Below are 24,953 nucleotides of genomic sequence, written 5' to 3'. Positions count from 1 at the left end.
ACGAGGTCGGTTTTTGTGTTCACGCTGAATAGCTGTACCCTGGCGTTGTTCGGCACGGTGTCCGACGTTGGACATCGTGCTGAACAGCGCGCAGTACGGCCCACCGGGAGAGTGACCGCCTCTGAGTTGCAGCGAAATTTGGCAGTCGCGATGTTTGGTTGGGTGATCCATGCGAGGTGGAGGATGATGCGAGGCCTGCCTCTTTTCTCTGCAGGAGGCGACCGCTTTTACGACAACATAGAAGACATGATTGGTTACCGACCATGGCCGTGGGTGAAATGGTGCTGGATGTTCATCACCCCTGGGATCTGCGCAGTAAGTGCTCGAACCTTCTGGGAAAGAAATACCCAACGTGTGCTCGCAATGAAAACTCGTGCACGCAGCACATCAAACATTCATGTGCTGTGTGTATGTGTCCGTAGCGTGTTGATCTTTATTTTAGATTTTTTTTTGGAGGGGCTGTGTTTTTGTTTCGGATCGCTGCTTTTATTTATGTTTGTTCACTTTTGTATGCGATCGTTCAAAATGCACAACATTGCAAAGCTGTCTTGCGGTACTGATGTTATCTGCTCTCTTCCTCCAAATTGTATTCCAATTTTGCGATAGGCATCATATCAGGAGATGAAGTGGCCAGTCGCTAGTTTTGCGAACCAGTGCATCATGTGTTAAGAGTACGGCTTGCTGAAAGCATATATCACAGAACTACTTTCTGGAAACCATTTATTGATCGAGAGATTTTATTTTACCCAGTGAAAACCCATTGAGACTTAAAGTGTTGTTTTTCAAGTGGTGACCTGAGTCTTCCAAATAACAACTAATACAGTGCAATACTCGCTTACATTACATAGACAAACCAAGATAATTGAAATAATAGGTAATTGCACACCAAAATCAAACAGCCAAAACAATCTCAAATGACGCAAAGCTACTAATAAAATCTTAACATCGGAGAAAAACCCAAACAAGAAACATCAGTTACCCTGTCTTAAATGTTTCAATTGATCTTGCCATGAACCTTTTAATAACTATGCTGAGCGAGAAGTGTCAAATATTAAAAATAATTATGCTGAGATGAAATAATCACATACTCTTCTAAAAACCTCTAAGTCTCGGCTGCCCGTCTCTTCCATACTTCCGTGCCACACAAAAGTCCCTCGTGGTACAGAGCATTCGTTCAGCTGCCACGTTTGCTTGTTTTCCTTCATCATAATGCTCATCATCGCAATTTTCTACAATGTTAACCCAACCGTTGGGACCCAGAAAACACCACAGTGAGTGGTCCTCACGTTGTGAAATTGCGTCATCTTTTTTGTGTGTGTGTGTGTTGTTTTTGTTTGGCGGGCTGTGTGGGTTTCTGTGAATTGAGGCTTGGATAATCTTGCAATTTCTCAAAAAGATGTATGGCGTTTTGAAAAGGAGAAACAAAAACACACACACACACAGACATCCACAGCCCAGACAATAGTAGCCTCCCCGTCTCCCCACCGCACACCCTCCGCTGCCTCTACTTGCTCATCTACCACAATAAATGCCCCAGAGGGGACCATAACAACCACGGGGCAGATACCAAGGCAATGAAATGTAGCCCTGGTGCTGCAGCTCCCTACACTTAGGTTGCAAACATTAAACAGCTTTAGCATCGTGCGGAAATAAAACTCCGCGGGCCTGTGCCTTCGCTGCTGGTCTACGTCCTGGGAATTTTTGGTAGATAATTGGATGTGAATAATGCACGTGCGTGAGTATATATATGCGTGTGTGTGTGTATATAAAAACACACACACTGCGTGTTCTGCGTGCTAGCTCGCACGCATGTGCGCACGAACGCAGGATTCGTATGTGCCCGTGTTTTTTATGTTGCAAATGCGTGGGGCACTGCGGTGATAACGATCAGTGAGCTGCCCTGCGAGCCCAGCGACCTCGAGCGTGATGTCTTCGTCGTGACCTCTGGGCCTCCTCTAGGTTTACTTAGCTTAAAAATCGACGCTCGGTACAGCGTGGTCATCATTGCCACAGGGGGTACAGGCACATGGGTATCTCACAATCACCCCCCACCCACACACACTGTTATGGCATAAATTGGAACGATCCCAGGTGACCCCGATTCGATATTCTATTGTTTTGTTGTATCGTTTCCCCCACCCCCCATCCCGTTAGTATGGTTTCGTGTTATTTTTTCACCCATTTAATTTGTACAAATTGTGTTGTCACTTTTTAACCAAAATGTAACATTCACGCAGCATTTTCCCAATACATCTTAAATGTATCGACTATCACGCGCACGATTCGCGTGCATGCGTCGTGAGCGTAAGGGTCGATTATGTAGTTGGCTTGTCGGTGCGCCCTTACGTGCGTAGAAATAGGCAGCGGAGCGTGCGTGGCAGAGGTGGGACAAAGTCATTGTTATGCAAGTCCAAGTCGAGTCGCAAGTCATCAAATTCATGACTCGAGTCTGACTCGAGTCCAAGTCACATGACTCGAGTCCACACCTCTGGTGCGTGGTGTACACCAACATCGCTGCTTCGGGTGGCACGTCGGCCAAAGTGAAGCGCTTGCTCACAGCTCCGAAAGTGCGTCCGCCGTGGAGATGAATTCGATGAATTCAGCTCGTGTGCAAGTGACAGGAGGAACTGTTGCAGCACAGGATCACGAGAGACTGCAATAATGGCTTGCGGTGGCATTCATCCAGCAGTGGATTGATTTACTTATGATGATGATGATAATGACAGCACCAAGCCAGCAGTCTGTATGGCTCAATGGAGAGAGTTGGGTTTTTTTAGAGTAAATGTCAACTCCATTAAATGCTTTTACAATGATAATAATGTGACTGTGCTCTTAACGCACAATGCAAAATGATGATGATGATGAAGAGGAATATGATGATATGGAAGTGTGTACTGGAGCACTCCTGCATAGAGGCGCATTTTGTTCAACGCTAATTAAACAGATTCATTCCAACTTTGTAAACTACAATTTTACAAAAAATCTCCCTACAAGCGCTTGGGCACACGGCCAGCGGAGAAAGTCTTGCCCTCATTAGTGGTGAGACATCACATCCTGATGAAGCTTCCCCAGGGCTGTCCAGTTTTGAAGTTATTATCAATGCCTTGCAGGGGCAAGGGGTGCCGACCAAAATATCGGGGCTTGCTTCACAAGCTGGAGGAATTGGCAGCGTGCATGTATCACGTGTATGCACTGCATGTGGAGCTTCGCACCGTACGTTAGCCAACTGCGCTAATCGGAGGTGCAGGCGAAGAACGACAAGCTAAACACAAAAATATGTTCTAAAGAAATGAATGTTCAATTTCACACGTAGGCGAATTGCCCGATGATGCTGGATGCAATTACCAGCGAAACGTCGTACTCAAAAATTGTAAATGTTGTGGTTTCACGCTTCAACACACCGGTGGGCTAAAGCAGTGAACTATTTTTCTTTTGTCAATGTGACACTTTTTTACTGATTGGCCGTGTCGGTTGGTGGAGGGTTACGACACATTTATAAATAACGCGATCTAAACCCAAAAACGTTGATTATGAATGTCCAATCTCGGTTTAAAAGTCGCATAGCTCCAGTGGCTTCCTAATATCGGAAAGAAGAGCGTTCCAGACGGCCGCAAGGAGCGCGCCTGAAAGCTCGCGACGACGCAGTGGCCGTCGTTGTCCGATGGCCAACCAAAAGCCGCTGCTGCGAGGATGACCGGAGTTGGCGCGATGGTGTATCGTGAGATTATCAAGCTTTATCTTTGAGACGAGAAGTTCGGGGCCAACTGTGTTGCGGATGTGCAGTTCCGGTTGCGCACAATGTCAGAACCGATCGGACGGACGGCTCCACGTTTTCTTTGACAACCAGTTCATGGGGGGCCCGCGAGCACTTGGCCCGTTAAATATTCTAGACCGCAATTAACGTCATTAACACGGGGGGAGGCCTTTATCTAGCAGGGGGTGGTGGGGGGGAGGGGTCATGGCTAATGATGATTCATATCTAAGAGAAGAGGCACAGCATGTTGGTAATATCAGTCGGGGAAGGGGAAGGTATTGAGCCTACATTTGAACAGGGGCAGCATGGCTGGCTGGGAGCAGGGAGTCCCAGACAATGGGGAGCAGCAGAGCAAATGACGGCAAGATGTTGTCTTTTTACCCCCGCTATATTCGGACACCCGGGTCCTTGTTGAGAATGTCCTAGCATGGGTGTGTGTGGTTATTTTAGTGCTTTTCAGTCCGAACGACACCAATATAGAATTTGTCAATTGTGCACGTTCGTGAAGGAAATAACCGAAACGACACACAGCGGTTATTTCTGTGAGAGGTATAATGCCGATTACTAATTGAACCTCAAATTATTAGTTGGATGGGTCCTGCATTGGGATTGTCGGCCAATTCCTTCTAATGAGCGTTTGGCTCCGTGTGGGAGAAAACCCGGTGAAGCTGGAGAAAACTCACCGGCACATACGTGATCACGGTCAACTCTCACACCTACAGCGCCTGGCAATTCCTGGTGGTCGCCCATACGAGTACTAACCAGGCTCCGGGGCTGCTCAGCTTCTGAGAACCAATGAGTACTGGTGCATTGTATGGCCGTTAGATGTGAAAGGGTTACACAGTAGAGGCGTAACGATGCGGCGATTCGTCAATTTTTTATATCGATTGTGAAGCTCACAGCACGTGCTTTCAATCGCACGCGTACCGAATCGATGTGTTGTTTTTTTTATCCGCATACGCTGTAAGTAATGGGTTCACGTCACTCCTGCAGCCACCAAGAGACCACTACCGCTCGCTGTAGTGCTCACAAAAAGGACCTTTTCCGGAATTGAATCCCGATCCGGAATTGCGACAGTCCATCGAATCGCTGCTAAATCATTCCGCTCCGAGTGCGAGTGTAGTGAGTCACTCAGAGACACTAATAGTAGGACGCACTCTATTGATTATCGCCTTCACAGGTGCAAGGAGTAACTACACTATGGTCAGGACAGCTAACAGGCTGCCTGACTAACAACGCCGAGCAATTGAAGACGATGACGAAGACTCCAGCAGCACGACGGTTTCACTCCAAGCAACAGCCCCCGAACCTTTGCTCGGGGTCCCCCTTTTATCCACCCAGCGTGGCCTCGCTCCGCCTTCGGCCACGCCCCCCTTCTAGAACCTACGAGAAGGTTCCCGGGCATTGCATCACGTGCCCCCCCCCCCCCTCTATCACCTTTGCCCCACAATCCCTTTCTCCGGCTTATCACTTGCCCTGCTGACAGACAGGGCTGCTACAACAGCAGATCCCCTTCTCTGCCAGCAACCAGCGCTACACGCCATAGTGACCTATTCCACGTCACTACACGTGTATGCAGTGTGCGTGTTTTTTGTTTGTTTGTATGTTGCAGGGGTTGTGCTTGACGCGTCACATCTGCTGCAGCGGAGAAAGCGCCGCGCCATTAGCGCGTGCAGCGGGCACGGGTTACGTAACGTCGCTAAAGCCAAGGCGTGAAGCTGGAAAATGTCTGAACATGCTCCAGAGGGGTGGTGCATAATTTAACAAGCTGAGATCAAAAGGCGTGCTTCATTTGGTCAGGCAGCAGCTTAATGAGTAGCGCGCGAGTATGAGTGGCCAGGGGGAATTGGGCCCGAGTTGATAGGAAAGCGAACCGTTGCTGCGAACCGTCAGATGCCCTCTGGGTGCATCGGTTGCAATGTTCAAAGCTTCTTTGGGGAAATAAATAAATGCGTTTGTCGGAGCCATAGTTTGAATTAGGACGAGTGCCATTGTCAGTGTGGGCCCTTTTGGCGTGGTTAAGGGCTGCTAAGGCTCTTGTTGATGTATACAATTCCACTTATTTACCCAGGAAAGCCTCACTGGAGCTCAATACTTTTTTTTATCAGGAGGTTCCTGCTACCTTGGGATCTTTTTTCTTTGTTGTTGCTGCCAATACCATACATGGTGCGTGGGAGGAAATTGGATTCGTAGATTTTAAAAAAACCACCGAGTACTCGAAGAGTTGACACCGAAGTCTGACATTTCCTGGCCACCTCAGACCACCACGCTCCCCACAACGCCCTGGCAAAGCCAAGGTGGGTCACCTTCGGCAGTAGTGAGCAGACACACTCCTGCTCAGCTGCTTGCTGTCCTGATCGGGCACATTCAGGGTTATTTAGTGGTGGTGGTGGTGGTGGGGATATTTGTACTGATAGTGGTAATGCTGAAGATATTAGTGAAGATTATGGTAGTAGTAGTAGTAAAGTAGTTCATTTTTGAGGTGGTGGTAGTGCGGATAGTAGTGATGATGAGGATAGTAGTGATAGGCATGGTGGTAGTGGTGAAGTTAGTAGTGGTTATGGCGGTGGTAGTAGTGGTAAGGATAGTCGTGATGATGTTGGGGATTCATCTTCTTGGTTTTTTCGGTAAAGTCACGTAGAAGGGAAGTAATAGAATAATAAAAATAAAGCATAATAAAATAATTCTCACGACGCTTCGGCCACAACGCAAGCAGCCGTCCTCAGATGAAAACCAGGTCTGTCGAGGCGACAGACGCTGTTTTATTTTAATTATTTTATTACTTACCTTCTACGTGACTTTACCGAAAGAACCAAGAAGATGAATCCCTGCAGTCACGAAAGCTTTAAATCGAGATGTTGGGGATATTAGTGATAATGATGGTTGGGTAGTGTTGAGGTTAGTAGTGATGATGATGATGGTGGTGAAGATTTCAGTAATGATGATGTGGTAGTGGTGAGGATAGTAGATTAGTGATATGACTAGTATGCCTACCATACAGTCATTAAGTGATAATCCACAGCATCTAGTCTCGTCAGTCTTGTGAGGTAGCATATAAAAATAGCATAGAGTATATAATTTAAGCCGATAATTAACATATTTACTAGAAAGCTTGGACATTCCACTTTAAGAGCATTACGAACATGTCGTGTTACATCAGCCCTGAATTTCTGCGGTAAAGTTAATGTTTTAATTCCGAAAGAAGCGGATGAAAGCATAGAATAATTCTCTGCATGGTAGTGCATCCTTTCCATGCAACAAAACTTAGGCAACTCATTCTGGTCACGCGTTTTGCTTTGCTTGCAATGTCGGGCACGGGCAGAGATAGTGGCGAGATGTTAACTACCTCGCCCAGTATGCAGGATGTCGTGGGTTCGATCCCGACCCTAATGCCTACTGCTGTATATTTGGAGTTTGCGGTGTCTCTCTTCCCGTTGTCGCGTGGATTTTTCTCCAGATTCTTCAGTTTTCCCTCCACATTTAGAATCAACACGCGTTTAAATTATTTGGCCGCAATATATGTCCACGTGATGATAAGCCACTTCGTTTGAGGTATTATTTGTGGGCCTTACCTGACAAAATAAAACAAAATAGTTTAGTTGATAGTTTTATATGCTCGGGGAAACGAACGCTGGTTGTAATCATTAAATTATACTCCGGCTTTCTAATGTGGTTTGCCAGTGCGGCATCTTGTACATGCTGCTGGCAAATTTGAGCAGAGGAAAATGCGCTCCCAAGAACATTAGCATGAGCGTAAACTCGGCAATAAACATCTGTTCTAATAAACCACTCACGTCACATGGGGCGCTGGGGTGTTGCATAATCACGCTGCTATGCGCTTTCCCGCTGCAACACGCGTTGCTACTCGGCACGATGATGTCTAATAATTATCTGCACGTGCTGGGAATTCGGTCGGAAAGCAGCGAAACGTCGGACATCCAGGTCGATGAACACGCAGCACAGCCAACCGGGAAACGCGCGGAAGGGCAGCACAACCGCGAACGCGCTAGGCATGTCGAGCACGTATGTATGCCCAGGCTTTTCTCATAAATCGGGTGCTGTTTTCACAACGCGAATTGGATAGAGCGCGATGATGAATGTATTAGGGGACTCATTTTTCATAACGCTGATGCCAATTGGATGTAACGCGATCGACCAAAAGGAAATACGTCGCGCGAGTAGCAATAAGCGGTAGAACGGCTGTCTCGGCGTAGCGTCGTCACACAAGGCACTGGGATACTGCTGGATGCTTCTCGAAGCTTCCCACGCGCCTCAGTCTTTGTTCAGCCTGCGTACGCACCTCACGTGTTATCACAGACTGTGGTTTACCCGACATTATATATTATTTATCATAACGCGATTTTTCCATAACGCGGTGTTCTTCGGGAATGCAACTACTACTGCGCGATAGGAGAACAGCCTGTGTGTTGGACTTCTTTCGCACCGTACGTAGACAACCGTGCTAATCGAAGGTGTGCTGGCACTGGCTGCATTTTTGTAACCTGGAAAACGTCGTCCATCAGCAAGAGGCCCGGCTTGTTTAACACATTCCTGCGGACGGAGCTGGTAGGAATGTTGGGTTGCTCGGTCAATGGCCAGAGTCAACGGCGGCGTGGTGTATTCCGCAAATATGCCCGACTGTGAGGTCGGGCACAAGCCGGCGTGAGTAGGTTAAATTTTGAGTTTTATAAGGGCACCACGAGGTGACCAGCCCCTCCCCACCCAGCCCCACCCCTCCCACCCCCCACCCAGCCCCACCCTCCCCACCCAGCCCCTCCCCACCCTCCCCACCCAGCCCCTCCCAACCCTCCCCTCCCCTCCCCACCCAGCCCCACCCTCCCCACCCAGCCCCTCCCTGCACGACGGACGGACGGACACAATAATCCCCTGTGGGCTGGTGTAACCAGGAGGTTCCTACCAGTATTACGGATCGTATGCCAACAATACATTCATGGGTCTTGAGTAGAGGACAGCTGTCAGCTGTGGTTACATGCAAAGGTGGTCAGCCAGGTAGTGTGAATTTGCTTTAAAAGGTGGGGGGCGATACTAATCCTCGGGAGTGGGCGGGGGGCGGGCACGATAGAGTCAACATTCAACAAACTTTAAGCAAATCTCAAACACAAAAAAGCGTTGGTAACAGTGCGACTGATTTTGTCTAACTGCTCCAGCTCTCACCCCCTATGTATGTATGTATTTTACCAGCATCACTTGTTGTAACGTTCTGACCCCCCCCCCTTCCCCACGTCTGTGATAAAGAGCTTCATAGCTCATTGGATCCCTCCAGGACGAATACAAATTCTGATTCTGACCAGACGTTAAGAATTCAGAAGGGGGACTGAGCCTGCGGTGTGGGGGGGGGGGGGCGTTGAGGGGCTGGCTGGAAGGGGGCTAAGGCCCCTTCCAGCACCCCCGACGCTACGGGGTAGATGGCTGTTTGTGGCTGTGGGCAGGAGATGGTATTAAGTTGGGTTGGGGGGGAGGATAAGGGAGAGATGGCTGTCGCTGTTTAAATTATTTTTTTTACCCCGTGTCAAAGCCGCCTCTGTGCGCTTTAGTCTTTATTAAAAACATACTCATTCTGCTGAAAAACAAAGGACGGCGTAAAGGTTTGTTTTCCTTTCACCGCTGAAAGGGAATTGGAAACAGTGGCACGTTCTGTTTTTGCTTTGCGAGGGGTCATGGGAAACGTCGGTGGTTAAGGAATAAAAAAAAACTCAAACTCCTTCACTCCACGCACCCCGCGCGTCTCCTCCTTCCCCTGGCCCATCCCTCCGGTCCCCTCGAGGAGATCCCATCGATGGCCAGCGGTAGAGATCGCGGAGTGTCGCAAGCTCTCGTACGTACGTCGGTCGGACGGAGCGGATGATTCTGCGCGGAGCAAAATGACGGGTACAGCCACACTTTGAACGTTCGCCCTGTGTGCCGCTCGCGAATGGGTTCCTGGTGGTCATTTACAATTTTTTTGGGGCTTTTTCCAGGTAAGGCCCACGGAGCTATTTAGCTATTATTTTCAGAAGCGACCTGGCTATCACAAATGATAGCCCAATGAAGTGGCTTGTCGTGTGGAAATGTATAGTAGCAGGCAAATGCTCTTAACGCGTGATGGTAATTCTAAATGTGGAGGGGGAAAAAACAGAAGAACCGGGCGTAAAATCCACAGCGACCACGGTGAGAGAGAACATGCAAACTCCTAATATACAGCAGGTGTCAAGGGTCGGGATCGAACTCACGACCTCCTGTATACCAGGCGAGGTAGTTAACATCTCGCCACCGTTGCGCTCATTGGTTAGATTACAGATAGGATCCGTGAAGTTTCACACCCACATTGTCATGGATGAGAGGAAGTTTTGCCGTACATTACTCTAATTATATAACATCTGCACGCTCAGTAATGAGCCTACCGTTTGTCTGCCGCTGTGTGTTTAGTGGACCCGTCACACAATCAGAAGTTTGTGAATTCACTCAGCCCAACATCCCTCCTCCAAAGGTTGACACAATCAGTGCCTCTTCGTGGAGAAGCCAGCATGGGTTGTCCTGTGGATTAAGTCTCGTCCCATGCCTTAGAAATGTGACATTTTTACCACCGTTTTTGGGCTGAGGCACCCACTCGTTGCCCATTTCAACTGGAAATCACTCCCCGACTATTTCGACAACAGCATGATCAGCATTTATGTGACCTCGCTGAAAATAACACAACAATCATGATTTTGATAATTGTTTTTTTACCCTTCTATCTGGCAACAAAACTGACACCTTTTTTACAAGGAGTCATGTTTGCATAGACCGCAATACCTGCAGTCATAATGCAAACAAAAAACATAACTCTGATAATGTGCACTGTCCTTGAAGTTGATTGGTCCACACCCGAGACAGCTTTCCTTAGAGCCTAGTCTCACATGGTGTTTGACCAGATGACGCCAAAAGGCGCACAACCCAAAGACAATGCACCATCAGAGTATGAGAGCTCGGGGTAAGCATTTACACCATTGGAACCTCATTTGCCATATTTTTTACTGACAAATGAGGTTCCAATCATGATTTTGTCCAAAATGCTGTGGGTGTCTCCTCCGTCGGATCTAAAATTATAGTGCATTTGGGGGAACGAGGGGGGGGGTGTGCCGTGTCCAGACACCCACATTGGCTACGCCGCTGCTCCAGAACCTGGGGTGGAAATCTCCCGTTGTGGCGTGCGTTGGGAACACAGGGAGCAGGCAAACACATGCAAAGTGGCTTTTATAATGAGCCCGTGCGATGATGTAACGAGGGATGCTTTTGATTCGCGCTCTCTCACCTGCTGTTCGAAAGCGATTCATCATCGGTGTCACTCTTTGCTCTTTTTATTGCGCCCGGGTGCCATTGGCTGCCATGGTCGAAGGGAAAGCCGTTCGCCCCGCGTGACCTCCCCTCCCTCTCGCATTCCCCCGATATCAAAGGGATCTCAACAACAGATTAATTGTGCCCGCGAGTCACTTGAACCGTTGCTAAACACCTCCGAAATTCCCTCGCCGTGACTTGGTGCGTTCAGCGCACTCGCCACGCTTCAGAGACTACCGGTAGCGCTTCATTAAGAACGTAAATAAAATTATTGCATTCGGGTTAATTTTATGTTGCGTGTGTGTTGAGCTTCTTTCGTACCGTACGTGCGAAATAAGCTCGGTCGGCTACGTACAGTACGACCATCACCGTCATCGACCATGCTCTGTCCACTGCTGGATAAATGGCCTTCCTATTCCATCGTCATTCTTCCACGGTCCAGTGATGTCGCAACGCATCGCACTGATCTGATCTCGTCGCTCCATCTCCGCGGAAGCCGTACCCCGCGTGCGTTCTGTCCTTTTGGCTGCCATTCCGTCACCAGTCTTGCCCGTCAGCTGTCGTTCGCGGTGGTCATTACCGTTGTGCTTGATACGTGTTTATTCGCTGATCCGTGTGTTCCCCTTCGTATCTGTGAATAGGTGTCCACAAGAACGTTTTCAACCAGTGAATCAGAAACATGGTCAATGGCAATACAACATTTTACAATAGCTAAAAAAATGTGCAAAGAAGCATGGGGAGATGGCATTTTTAAAATGTGCATCAATATAATTGGTCTACGTTAATGATTATTACTCTCACATTTTCTAATGTGATCATAGCATACGGTTCTGAACGGCAGACTACATTTAATATCGACAGCCAATCACAAGACCTTTTACTCCCTATCTGAATTTTAAAAAAAGGTCTCATTATTGCTCACGGTTGGAGAAACATCATCTTGGTGAGATCTTTCCTTACCCATAACTGTGCAGATATTACGTCCACATCACAACGGCCATCATTGAATGAGTGTTAGCAGACTAAGTGATGCATTGTAATATCACTGCTGCCACCCACCCACGCATAAGGTCAGCTCACGTCGCATTTGATTCCCATCGCAAGCTATGCTCCCAGTGAGGACCTTGCCACCTTACTGCCTGTTCTATAATTCATAAAGGTTGGGCAGGTGCCGGGACACGCACGAGAAGAGAAGTTACATCCGGTGGTATCCCAGCATTTTACTGATTGCACTGGTCAACAGAAGAAAAAAAATTCTGGCCTGGGCCTTTGCAGCTGTTTTAGACTAATTTCAGGGTGCTGATTTCAAATCTGATCTCAGATTTGCTCTATCACATCTCATTTTTATGCTATCGGCATACCCCATTTCATTGATTTTACCCGAAATTAACTCTGTCACTTATGATTGCAAGTTGTTGCGAGTCAGTGACTGCTTTAGTGTTAAAATATGGTGCTGTATTTTTAGGATAGTGTGTTTATAATATCATTTTATGTAGATATCCACATTTATTTAATATTTTTCTTCTGCAGTTTTTATTGAAAATGCAATATTTGATCTCTCAAAAACCTGATGGGATAGACAAAAACTGATGCCAGATTTGGAATCAGCACCCCAAAATTACCTTAAAACCGTTGGAATACCTTATGCCAGACAAAGTGTGTTGACCAGTGTTGTCTATCAATACGTATCAATACGTGCTTTCATTTGAACCCCGCGTGACTCACACCCTCACCCCCGTCATCGTTGTCATCAGCAGTCGTGATCAATCCACTGCTGGATGGAGATGTAATCTGATTTTATATTTATAGAGGATCTCGACGTAGTTTGAAGAACGGTGACAACATAGGACGATTTAGATCGCAGGGTCGTGCTAGGGTTGAGGGTGCTTCGGGATAACGGAAGTGTAGGGGATGGATGGGAAGGAGTGTAGTGGGGAGGGAAGAGAAAAAGAACGGGCAATGGAGAAGAGGTTAAGCCACGTCTAATATCAGAATCTTTATTTTTTTACCGAGCTACAAAGTAATTTTTTCACAGATGTTATTAAACCTCATTTGATACAGCTATCGTGCTGTGACGGTTCCACCTGAAGACGGAGGCTTGTGTTGCCTCCGAAACGTCGTGATTTTTATATTATTTTTATTTTACTTTTATTAATTTTAATTTTTTACCTACGTGACTTTACCGAAAAAACCTAATAATATTAAACCACACTTCAACCGCGCTGGTCAATGTCGGTCTGGGAAGCTGGGTTTGGGGGGCCCTGGACTCGTTCATATGTCGCTCACCACGAATGTTATCTGTAAGTGAGAATCACACTCAGATCGCCGGATTAATAGTGTCGAACTTAATTTGGAGCTTTCGTGACTGCAGGAATTACTCTTTGGTTATTTCGGTAAAGTCACGTATAAAGAGAAAATTATAAAGTAAAGAATTGCATACGACGTTTCGATTGCAACACAAGCAATCATCATTAGGTATAAATGAAATAGAAAACAAACCTAGTATACTTAGAAATATAATGCAATACAACACAGAGAGTCGGCTAACATAACAGTCAACACCGTACCTAGCTAAAAAAAGGTAGGGTATTGACTGTTATGTTAGCAGACTCTCTGTGTTGTATTGCATTATATTTCTAAGTATACTAGGTTTGTTTTCTATTTCATTTATACCTATTGCTTGTGTTGCAATCGAAACGTCGTATGCTAGTATTTAATTTATTATTTTCTCTTTGTACGTGACTTTACCGAAAGAACTAAAGAGTTAATAGAGTCGTGCGCTAACCACTGCACCACCGTTCCAACTCCAGTGCCAATGCTATTTGTAAGCTGCATTGAAAAACAAAAAAAATCTTCCATAGGTTTTTTTTTGTACCATTTTTTTTGCCCCTTTCACACCAGTTTAACTCACTCACTCGTTGCTGTGTAAATTGTGACTAATTCAGTGACTCTTTCTCCTTGCCTGTCCCAACGTTCCTAGAATCTACAAATCTTACAGCTCCCTCCCCATCCTCCAACTGTGTGCTCCACTGTGCATTTTGCGTTGTCTCTGCTTGAGCTGTGATTGGATTACCGCTGGTATTTTATTGGTGTTTGTTGTTGTCGCTTTTGTGTGTATCTACTTAATGTGGCATCATTTGTGTGTGTGTGTGTGGTATTTAAATGTATCCGGTAATGGTGCAACCTAACGATAGTATTCCCTCGTTATTCATGATCTTGCTATCCGCGATTTTGGCTATTGGCGAATCTGGAACTCTATACGACTACATCGAGAGAGAGAGAGAAAGTGACGAGATAGAGTGATGAGGTAAAATGACGATAGAATGTGATGAGATAGAGTGATGAGGTAAAGCGATGAGGTAAAATGATGAGGTAAAGCGATGAGGTAAAGTGACGAGAGAATGTGATGAGATAGAGTGATGAGATAGAGTGATGAGGTAAAGCGATGAGGTAAGGTGACGAGTGAATGTGAGGAGATAGAGTGATGAGGTAAAGTGACGAGAGAATGTGATGAGATAGAGTGATGAGGTAAAGCGATGAGGTAAAGCGATGAGGTAAAGTGATGAGGTAAAGCGATGAGGTAAAGTGACGAGAGAATGTGATGAGATAGTGATGAGGTAAAGTGATGAGGTAAAGTGATGAGGTAAAGCGATGAGGTAAAGTGACGAGTGAATGTGATGAGGTAAAGCGATGAGGTAAAGCGATGAGGTAAAGTGACGAGTGAATGTGATGAGGTAAAGCGATAAAAGAGAAAGTATTGAGATAAAGAGATGCGATAAATAGAGAGAACTTCTCGAACCTTTAGAAGCATCTGCAGACGGTCGCACGTACGACATTCGCATGCCGATATCATTATCCGCGAAATTTTCCATTCACGAGCATCTCGGAAAATAAAGAGGGAATTCGCGTACTGAGAAAGGGGGATTGTTGCGTCGCAAGACTGCGAGAGATGGATATTGCTTGGGGAGACGTATATCCAGCAGTGGATCGACATGGCTAACGGTGATAATGATGTATCATACATACGTACTGTACACACTAGACAATGTATATATCGGACGAGATATTCGACTGAATCTGGCGATGGTGTCACCTCAGGAACATTGTTGAGGGTGGCAAAGGGGCCGTCCATAAATGACGTCACGCACCTAGGGGGGGTGGGGGGTCAGACATTTGTGACGATGTGTGACGAGGGGGGGGGGGAGGTTTGAGAAATGTCACGTCACATCAAAATGTGCAACTTTAAATAAATATAGACAACACGTTCTACTTAATTAAATGGCAGTTTTTAATAAATGTTTTCTCCTACAACATCAGAGTGCAGCGCCACATTAAATACGCACTACAATAACAATAGTTTAAAGCGATTTGAAGCATGTTTTATTTTTTTGGGGGGGGGCAGAGCTTTGTGACGTCATATTTGGGGGGGGGGTCTGACTTTTTGTGACGCCATGTGACGACGAGGGGGGGTAAATAATCGTCCAAAATCGCGTGACGTCATTTATGGACGGCCCCAAAGGGATGCCTCCGCAACTGTCCCTCTCTTGTCTTTAGTTAAAGTGCCCTCATGTGGAGTTTGGTGTTAAGAGGTGAAGCTCAGATATGATGGGGGGGGGGGGGAGATGGGGCTTGAGCCACGGATCTTCCCTCGGGCATAGAACTTGCGAATAACACATCAGAAAAAAAAATATTGCTTTGATTCTTGAATATTATATTCTGTGCATGTATATATACACACACTAGCATAAGTACCCGGCGTTGCCCGGGTGAAAAATATGTTTCTTAATAACCTTACATATATACACAGATGGGCTGCTACCCCTGCCCCCCCCCCCAGCCACGATCTCCTGGGCCGCTGTGCAGTAATATGTACGGCCTATAGTGTGGTGGGGTGTCGAGGCCTAGTACCGTGCAGAGCCTCCGGCCTCGCCTAAATTGCCCATTCGGCTGAGGCTGGGTACAGGGGCCGTTACCCCCCCCCCCCCGCGCTACAATAATACTGTCTAATCGCTATAATTTTATTATCTACCGACCCTATAATAGTAATTGCACACATTGTGGTGGGGGGGGGGGAGTGAAGAGGACGTGAAACTTTGATGAATTTACCTCAGAGTCGCGTGTTAATGCGTGCGCATATTTTTTACGGGAATTAAAAATGGCGTCCACCCCGCAGCGAATGCGTCGCTACCCGTTGCCAGGGGCAACCGCCGTGGAAAACCAAACGGGCCAATCGTGTCTCGCAAATCCCTCACATTTCGTCCAATGAAACTGCGTATGGTCCGGCGACACACAGACAGACAGACACACACACAGACACACACACAGACAGACAGACAGATTTGCGATTTTATATATATAGATATCAACACAGAGTACAACAACGACCGCCATTCGCCGTTAAGTATCGGTGATGTCACCACGGCGCTTGTGCCAGGCTATGTGCACAAACACACGCACGCAAGCAATATCATGTATGTAGCACTGCGGTGGAGCGGTGGCAGAGTGGTTAGCGCACTGCGCCAAGAAAGCCCAGTGACCGGAGTTTCTATTCCCGGTCATAATGCACGCAGCTGAGGCACACGGTAGCAGCAGCGATGGTGGCCACACTGTTCCAATGATTCATAAGAGGGATTAAACCGACACAGTTATTTAATTGTCACCGCAACTATCTAAAATACTTTGGTCACAATTGCGAGTGGGTGGTCTAAAACCAGGGTTGTGTGCGGCATGGTGTTGTCACGTGAAACGCAAGGAAACGATAGTTAGGACTGGAGCAGGGCTATCTGATCATTTAAGCCAGGGATGGGGAACGTCTGGCCCGCGGGCCGTACAAGTCCCGCGGAATCATTTGGTGTGACCCTGCCAAGGCAAACGCAGGCAGGGCTCGAAATTCAATAAATCTAGGAGCAAACCTGGAAAAGCAGTTGCGAGTAGCAACATCATCAATACCAGCTAACATCACGCGCCTCGCCAAAGAGAAGCAGTTCCAGCCATCACATTAGGGGTGAGTTAATTAAATGTTTGACCAAATATAACAGGCTAATTTTTAAGTTGATAATTTTGTATGGCCCGCGAATGATGTTATAAATATCCAAATGGCCCTTGGCAGAAAAAAGGTTCCCCACCCCTGATTTAAGCAGTCGATTACTCTACGTTCGATGACGAATCGGATAATACAAAAACAAATTACGTTTGGACGGGAGGTGATGGGCAGTCCCTGGTAACGTTATCGGCATCATCGTCCGTGTCACGCTGGGCGTGGCTTCTGGGGGGGTTTCCTGCCTTCGGGAGGGCAAGATATCGGCACGACCACCATTTTTAAAGGGGCCAGAGTATTCCACCACAACAAAAAGTAGTTGGTTGCAATGTTTTGATCGCATAAATCTGTTTAGTTTACCATTCGTCCCAGCCCTTGTTACAGGGAGCGATCCACCGGTCACAGCCGCATATTGGAATGTCTAAAATTCACCTTTTGCGCGCGGCATTACTTTTAAGTCTTTGTGTCAACAACGCGCACGTGTCTACGAACGCGTGCGTGCCCACGTTCTGAGCAGAGGTGAGCAACCAGTGCATTGCACCGTCACCTCCCGCCCCAATTGTTGCGTCGCCTCCTCCTCCACAGAGCATCTTCCTCTTCTCGCTCATCAAGTACATGCCGCTGACCTACAACAAGGTGTACGTCTACCCGACGTGGGGCTACGCCCTCGGCTGGTTCCTCGCCCTCTCTTCCGTCATCTGCATTCCCATCTTCATGGTCTACAAGCTGGCCAAGACGCCCGGCACCATCAAGCAGGTGAGCTCGTGGCGCGCGTGTGTGTGTCCGTGTCCTCGTGTGGCAGAATCGCAGTGTTAATTTAGTCGGCTTTTTTTAATTTCGTAGTCTCATTCTATAGACTGAAACTATTAAATCTATTTTTTTTATTTAAACAGGTAAGGCCCACTGAGTTATATAGCTATTTTTTTCAGAAGCGACCTGGCTATCACATATAATAGCCAAAGGAAGTGGCTTATCACGGGGAAATTAATCGCAGCCAAATACTCTACACGCATTTTGATTCTAAACGTGGAGGGAAAAACCGGAGGACCCGGAGAAAAATCCACGGGACCACGTCATCATTGACTGAAATAATAAACACTTCATTGACTTAAAAGTATTTTCATCACTAATTTCGGAAATAACATTGACACTGCAGGTGGACAGGAGCCGCTAGATTTGGTCATCCATTCCGGGCTCACTCTTTTTGTTCCGAGTAATGCCGCTCCATTCCGTCTGAGATGAGCATATTGTACGTGCGGTGATCAGAGTGTATTGAACACTCGGTAAAGTCTGGTCACAAAGGCCATGTAAATGCAATTGATAGATCAAGAGGTCGCCGTTTCTAATGATGGTGATGCTGTCTTTATTATAATGTAAATACTTGACCTCCAAGGCCCACCGTTACAGTTTCCCACCACCTTTTGGCCTATGCTCTATTGGCGACATGCCCTTCACAGACCACTCTTGGGCTCTAGATTTGAAGCTTTCGTGACTGCAAGGATTCATACTCTTAGTTCTTTCGGTAACGTCACCTGAAGACGGAAGCTTGTGTTGCCTCCGAAACTTCGTGATTTTTGTTGTTTTATTTTTGTTAATTTTGATTTAATTTTTTGCCTGCGTGACCCTCTTGGGCTGTCGGTGTCATGCCATGATACAAAGAATCGACTCGGATTTCTTGCAGAGTAGTGCAATCGGTTGAGTCCGAAAACAGAAACAGATATCACAGAACTACTTCTGAGGTCTTGTCGACTGAAGGAATTTATCCAAATTAAGTTGCCGAAGGACATTTAACGTCATCTGAGGTCAAAGTTCAATGTGGAAGTCTTTTTTTACGTACACGTCGGTGACTGGGCTGAGACCATTCACTCATTTCACGTGAGAACCCTCATCAATCGCATGCGGCTGCCTTGATTCAAACTCGGAATCACAGCGGTACCAGCTCGGCGCCCTCGCCTCTTGAGCCACCCGTTCCACCTGGGAAACGCTGCGTAAAAAAAAAACACGTTCCTTCGGAGTGGGCAGGTAGGAACTTGGTTGGACAGCGCATTCGTGCACCACAGACAAATATGCACGACAGACAGACAAATAATCCCTGGTGGGCAGTGTGGAACCTGTTGTTCCTACCTGTATGAAAGATAACTTGACTTGAGGTAGCCAGGCAGCCAGCCAGGTAGCCAGCCCCCTCAACTATCGGCCCCTCCCCCTTGCTTAGGCACCTCCCCTTACCCCCCCCCCCCTGATCCCCCCTCTCTCAGGCCCCTCCTGACCACCCCCCCCATATCCTTAGGCCCCTCCCCTGACCACCCCCCCATACTCTTAGGCCCCTCCCCTGACCCCCCTTCCCTTAGACCCTCCCCTGACCCTCCTCCCTTAGGCACCTCCCCTACGTACCCGTCAGTAGGTCTCCACCAATCAAAGAGCTGTTTATATTATATATTTATTTACGCACGACAGACAGACAAAAAATCCCTGGTGGGCAGTGTGGAACATTGTTCCTACCTGTAAAACCTCACTGGATCTATACCCTCGCAGACGGAACGGCGCAGTCTCTTGATGTGGAAGAACGAAGCGATGTTTAGTGGGTGCCCTCATTTCAATTCCCACAAGTGCGCAACTAAAGTGCACCGAGCCTCCTCAAGTCGCGCTCAAGTCTCGCCTCGGGGAAGCCGGCACGAATGGCACGCGGAAAAAAAACGGGGCCGCTGTTTCAGAGCGGAAGACGAGGGATTGTGACGTGCGGCTGTTCCCTTTGTGCTCGCAGAACTTTTTGAACAGCTCATTATTTTGCCTCGGCGAGCTCTGGCCCATGACTTGGCGACAGGGCCGAGGGCGTCTTGCGAGCAAGAGAGCGAGTGGGTAGTTTTAGCAGGAGATATGTTTTTTAAATCCTTTATATTAAGTTCGCTTGCTTGCTTAGGACCGTGCAAATCTTTCGGTCGTTTTCTAACCCACTTCCCGTGATCCAATCGAGCTGACATTTTGCACACAGACTCGTTGTGCGTGACAATGCATTTTCGTGAAAAATAATCCTAAATTTTACACTGTTTAGGGGAAAAAAATTAAATATTTAATTACCAATTGTTTAATGCTGCCAGACAATCATCTGACCCATAGGTGGCAGCCATCTCAAGCCAGAGGACGAGAGGACTCTAGCCGCCCCGATGCCACGCATATAAAGGATTTATAGTGAAAAACTTTGTTTTTACGGGTTTTCTTGTTGTTTGTTTTGAAGTGTTCCTGACCCTTGGCACTTCTTCGTACGGCTCACGTTGGTGAAGAGCAACGACTATGATTGGACACTGAGGTGGTTCGAGCCAGTTAATTACGACGGGAGCAGGGGAATGTATATCGCCGTGGTGATGGTGATGATAATGCCTCCTTCGTTTTTGCGAGTCCGTTCTGGGCGACCGCAATCTCCGCACACTGCCGGGATGTTTTGTCATTTTCCGCTTGTGCATCATCATCATCATGTGTCCGCATCTGCTGCCCGGGTTTGTGCGGTTGCGGTTTAGGGTTCCTTCACGCTAACGAGCGGCCGCCTCCAGAGAAAAATTGGCTGCATGGGCCGAGTAACAGATGAAGGTGCACGCTTGATTGCCGCAAGCTATGATTTAGTAATTGCGCTTCGCAACCGGCGGCCGCAAGCTCCAGATGGCATCGGTTGGCCGCCGCTCGGCGTTGTTGCACTGCCATCTACTGGAAGGCAATGTTCGTTGGCAAGAGCGTTTGTTGGCACACGATGAACCAAGCTGTGCCACCTGTGCATGATGTACGAATTCAAACCTCCCCCGCCCGCCCGCTCCTGCGATTCGACAAATATTCACAATTCTATTCAAGAATAGATCGCTTTATTTTGTTATCGCCTTTTAAAAATTATTTTGGCACGTTTGTACCGTTTTGCTCCGTGTCGATTCGTCGTCGGTGACGATCGGTTTGGTGCGCTTGCAATAACTGTACGTTCAAGTTCAAGCTAATTTATTAGGTATAGTCCTGTGAGCCATTCGGCTTTTGAATCGGGTGCAACCGCAACAAACAAAAAACAAAACATGAACAAGAAAACGCAGCGGCCAACGGTTGACCTGGCCCCGTATATTGAACCGTGCGTGCGACAATCAGATATTTGCTAGTCGTGCAGCTTCCGTGCAAACGATAAGTCAATGTAAAAAAATCATGCTCATGGGAAATTAACTATACAAATAAGACAAAATACCACTTAATGACGAAAAATACAAACAAGATGGTAAAAAAACATTGGACCCAGAAATAAGCGATACCTTCAATGGAATTTCTCCACCGTATTGTGACAATCCGTCGAGTTTCTGGAGTGGGTGAATCTTTGTTGATCTGTTTAGCATACACATTGGATATAATTTGCATATCTATTATAAATGATAATTTCTTCCATGCACAATTCGATGCGTGCACTGCGAGCATAAGAATCGATTTGATTCGATGAATCGAGCCCATCGTTAGATTCTTTAGGTGCATCTCCCGGAGCGATTCCTCGCCGATGGCCTGGTGCCACGCAGTGGAAATGAGTTTTCCCGCCGTCGTTTTCGTTGCCTCTCGTTACACTATTTTGCCCGAGAGCTGCCTAATTAGGAGGCAATTAGAACCCCGATGCGATTGTGGAGAGACGCGGTAAGTTTAAGAAGTTGGCAGGGCAAAGGTCCCAGAACAAAATCACAAACTGCTAATTTGGCTTCCTCGCTTACAGACACTAAAGCTGTCTCATGTTTGCTTCAAACCTCGGAACTCGTCGTACGCACATAGAGAGATGGTGCGGTGATACGTGCGCTCGCTGTGCTATGAGCCCAGCGACCTGAATTGGATTCCTGGCTATGTCTATAACCCCAGCTTGCGAACGATATCTGAACCGGTTCTGAACATCACTTCCCCTCCCACGCCCCTTCACCAACCAGTACGAAGCAGCATGGTGAAGTACGGTCGAGCAGTCTCCACAAACCACATGGCATGGGGAGGCCTTCAGCGGTGGATTGACAAAACGTTACGTGTGTTGTTTTATAAGTGGAGCAGAAATACATTTACTGCCAGTTTAACACGGAGGCTTTCGCGACCAATATCATCCATAATATAGGTTTTTGGGTAAGATCGCGTAATATATATATTTAAATATATTTACGCGATCTAACCCAAAAACCTATGTTATGGACATTTACTGCCATGTCATTATTTATGCATGTTGAACTTCTTTCGCACCGTACTTAGCCAACCATGATAATCGGAGTTACAAATCCTGCCTTATAACTAAATAATATATAATGTAACAATGTGAGCAGTGGTCCAAAGCTGATGAATGGCCATTGTACATATTTTAGTTTATGTCAGATACAATACAATGACGACGCGGTTGTCTGGGCTTCACCACCTAAATGTGAAATTGTAGTTGTTGCTCTGCGTCTACATCAGCAGCCGTATGAAAGAAGAAGGAAATGAAGAAGACAATGTATTTTGGATTCATCATCTAAGAGAACAGTCACATTGTTGCATGTGATCAGGACCGGTTCAGATAGTTCAGATATCGCACACCGACGCTTGATGTCAGCCGTGACCGGGAATCGAAATCGGGTCGCCAAGTTCATAGCGCGGAGTGCTTACCAGTGAATCGCAGCTTTCCCCCTGCCAATACACTGACAATGCATGAAGATGAACAGATTTGTGGGGCGGCCTATGTCCATATTTTGCACCCTCCCCCAGCGTACCACGTTGTTACTCACACTTTAAACCCTTTTTTCCCCGGGGTGCCTTTCTCTGCCAGCGGTTCCACATACTCACGCAGCCCAGCTCGAGCCTGCCGCAGTTGAAGCGCCACCAGCTGGGCAACCGCGTGGAGGAAAGCAAAGGTCCCGACACCGTGTGTGCTCTACTCGAGAAGGAGACGAACATCTAGGCGACAAGAGGTGTATCGTACAAGCCCTCCGTCACCTCCGAGCCACTCCCCGAGCTCCAGTCATCCTCCACCTGTTAGCCATCCGAACCCCCCTTCCTTCTTCCCTCATTCCCATCCCTCCAGCACTGAGCCAGTGAAGGGTCCAGAGATATAATGCAGACATGAAGTCATTCCAGTAAGAGATGTCACCCTGCGCACAGTGGCAATGCATTCTAATGGAATGCTCCTGGCAGATTACCCGCTGCTTTTTTTTTGTTTGGCTTAACACTCAACTTGAGATGCAGCTTGTGAGATGCATAAGCCACATCTTTTTTTTGTATTTGTTTAATTTGCTCTACAGTACTGTACTTTCAATTGTGTTACAATTGTGCTTTCGGCGTCGCGTCAGAGGATGTCGAAATTCTCGTTCGGAACTCGCATTGTGTGTCTGAGAACAGGCCTCGGAAGATGACATCATAGAACTACTTCTGAGGTAATTTCTCTCGGTGTCTTTATCCACAATAGGGGGTATGACTTTTTAATGCTCCGCTAATAGTGTTTACCGCATGTCAATCAAACCTATTTGAATTATCAGCTGCGGAATGAGGCGAATTATGTGGCGGAAACTAAACTAAATATTACGGATTTTTGTTGTTTGTTATATGCATTGATTGGTAACTCGGCTGAGACTATAAAGACACTGTTCTTGAGAAACGTGTTTAATCACCGGTGGTTACCAGCTGCAGTGCTCTGAGATGGTGTTAAACGGTCCAAGTCACCCAACCACCGCCCATCGCAGAAGCGACCCTTGACTGAGCCGCCCTTTCAGAGCATCGAGCGAAGCCAGTACTGCATCTCGGTGCCCGACGCTCGCGTGCTAACGGCTCGATTCGCAGGCCGTGCGTTGGGGGTTGTGCCATTGCGGACGGGGTTAGGTGACCCCAGGAACTGCAGGTGCGTCTGGCGATAGCTACTCCCATCTGACCTTTAAGCCTTCGGTGGTGAATGACTGTCAATTTGTGTTTTTTTTTGTTTAACACGTAGGCTTTCGCGATCAATATCCATAATACAGTTTTTTTTGGGGTTTATTTTTATTGTTAAATCGCATTTGCTCACGCGCAACACTGTGGACGGGGTGTATCGGCAGTGATGGCACGAAGTCCGATTTGCCCCCCATACAGGAAATGCGCAGTAAAAGTATTTTCCCGCACGTCTAACAATGCATGCATTTTTATTATTCGTGATTTCCCGATCGTCGACGCAAGAAACTACTTGCATATCGGTTGTCTATCAAATGTGACTCGATTATCATATCATCCGGACCTGAAGTCGAAGAACATTATGCCGTGCCTGTGATCAAATCGGCATGAATATTCCACATTTCATCAGATGTCAGAAACTACGCAAGGCTGAGCCTAGTTGTGCACTTGGATGAGTGACCACCAGGGCTTGCCAGGTGTTTTAGCTGTGGGGCTGCGACTTGGCCAGGAGATTGCAGTGCTGTGTCACGTCTTTATATGCACGGTTGTGTTTCTTTCTTACCCAAGTTCTCCAGTTTCTCTCCCGCGGCCAAATCCTCACAACAACAAAAAAAAGCCAACCGTTGGCAGAACGCCCTTAGGTGCGGATGGCCCAAAACAGCTGCATGTATTTTCAATTCTTCATTGTATTATTTCGGTCAATTTAAGACGCTCCGGTGTTGTTCCACAGTCACGTGCCCTCCTGTGTTGTGGTTATTCTTCTCACGCCACTTTCGCGCTCCCCTTTCACTCCAGCACAGGCCTCGGCATTGCTCTGGAGAGTGGATTGCACTATTTACTCATGTGGGTGCTCAGAGAAAACGTAACAATGCCCCTTTTTGTCAGTGGTGCCAACGTAAATTCAGATACCTTTGTGATATCCCTTTGCCCTCAGTTGTCCCTCCCCCATCAACAAATTCACACAAACATAACAATAGC

General features: G+C 47.1%; 1 protein-coding gene across 1 annotated transcript in view; it reads left to right on the top strand.

Moving 5' to 3' along the window:
• The window catches only part of LOC144729401 (sodium- and chloride-dependent GABA transporter 3-like), a 100,763-nt gene extending 76,551 nt beyond the window's left edge, over positions 1–24,212 (top strand). Inside the window, exons 14-16 of the mRNA XM_078609660.1 lie at positions 215–315; positions 17,691–17,861; positions 22,885–24,212. Of these exons, the coding sequence (XP_078465786.1) occupies positions 215–315; positions 17,691–17,861; positions 22,885–23,016 (404 nt within the window). The 3' untranslated portion in view covers positions 23,017–24,212. The remainder of the gene's footprint in view (positions 1–214; positions 316–17,690; positions 17,862–22,884) is intronic.
• Positions 24,213–24,953: the final 741 nt, after the last annotated feature.

The sequence above is a fragment of the Lampetra planeri genome, chromosome 32 (assembly GCF_965212315.1).
Source record: "Lampetra planeri chromosome 32, kcLamPlan1.2.h2, whole genome shotgun sequence".
Taxonomy (NCBI): domain Eukaryota; kingdom Metazoa; phylum Chordata; class Hyperoartia; order Petromyzontiformes; family Petromyzontidae; genus Lampetra; species Lampetra planeri.
This window is presented reverse-complemented; position numbering and strand designations above follow the sequence as displayed.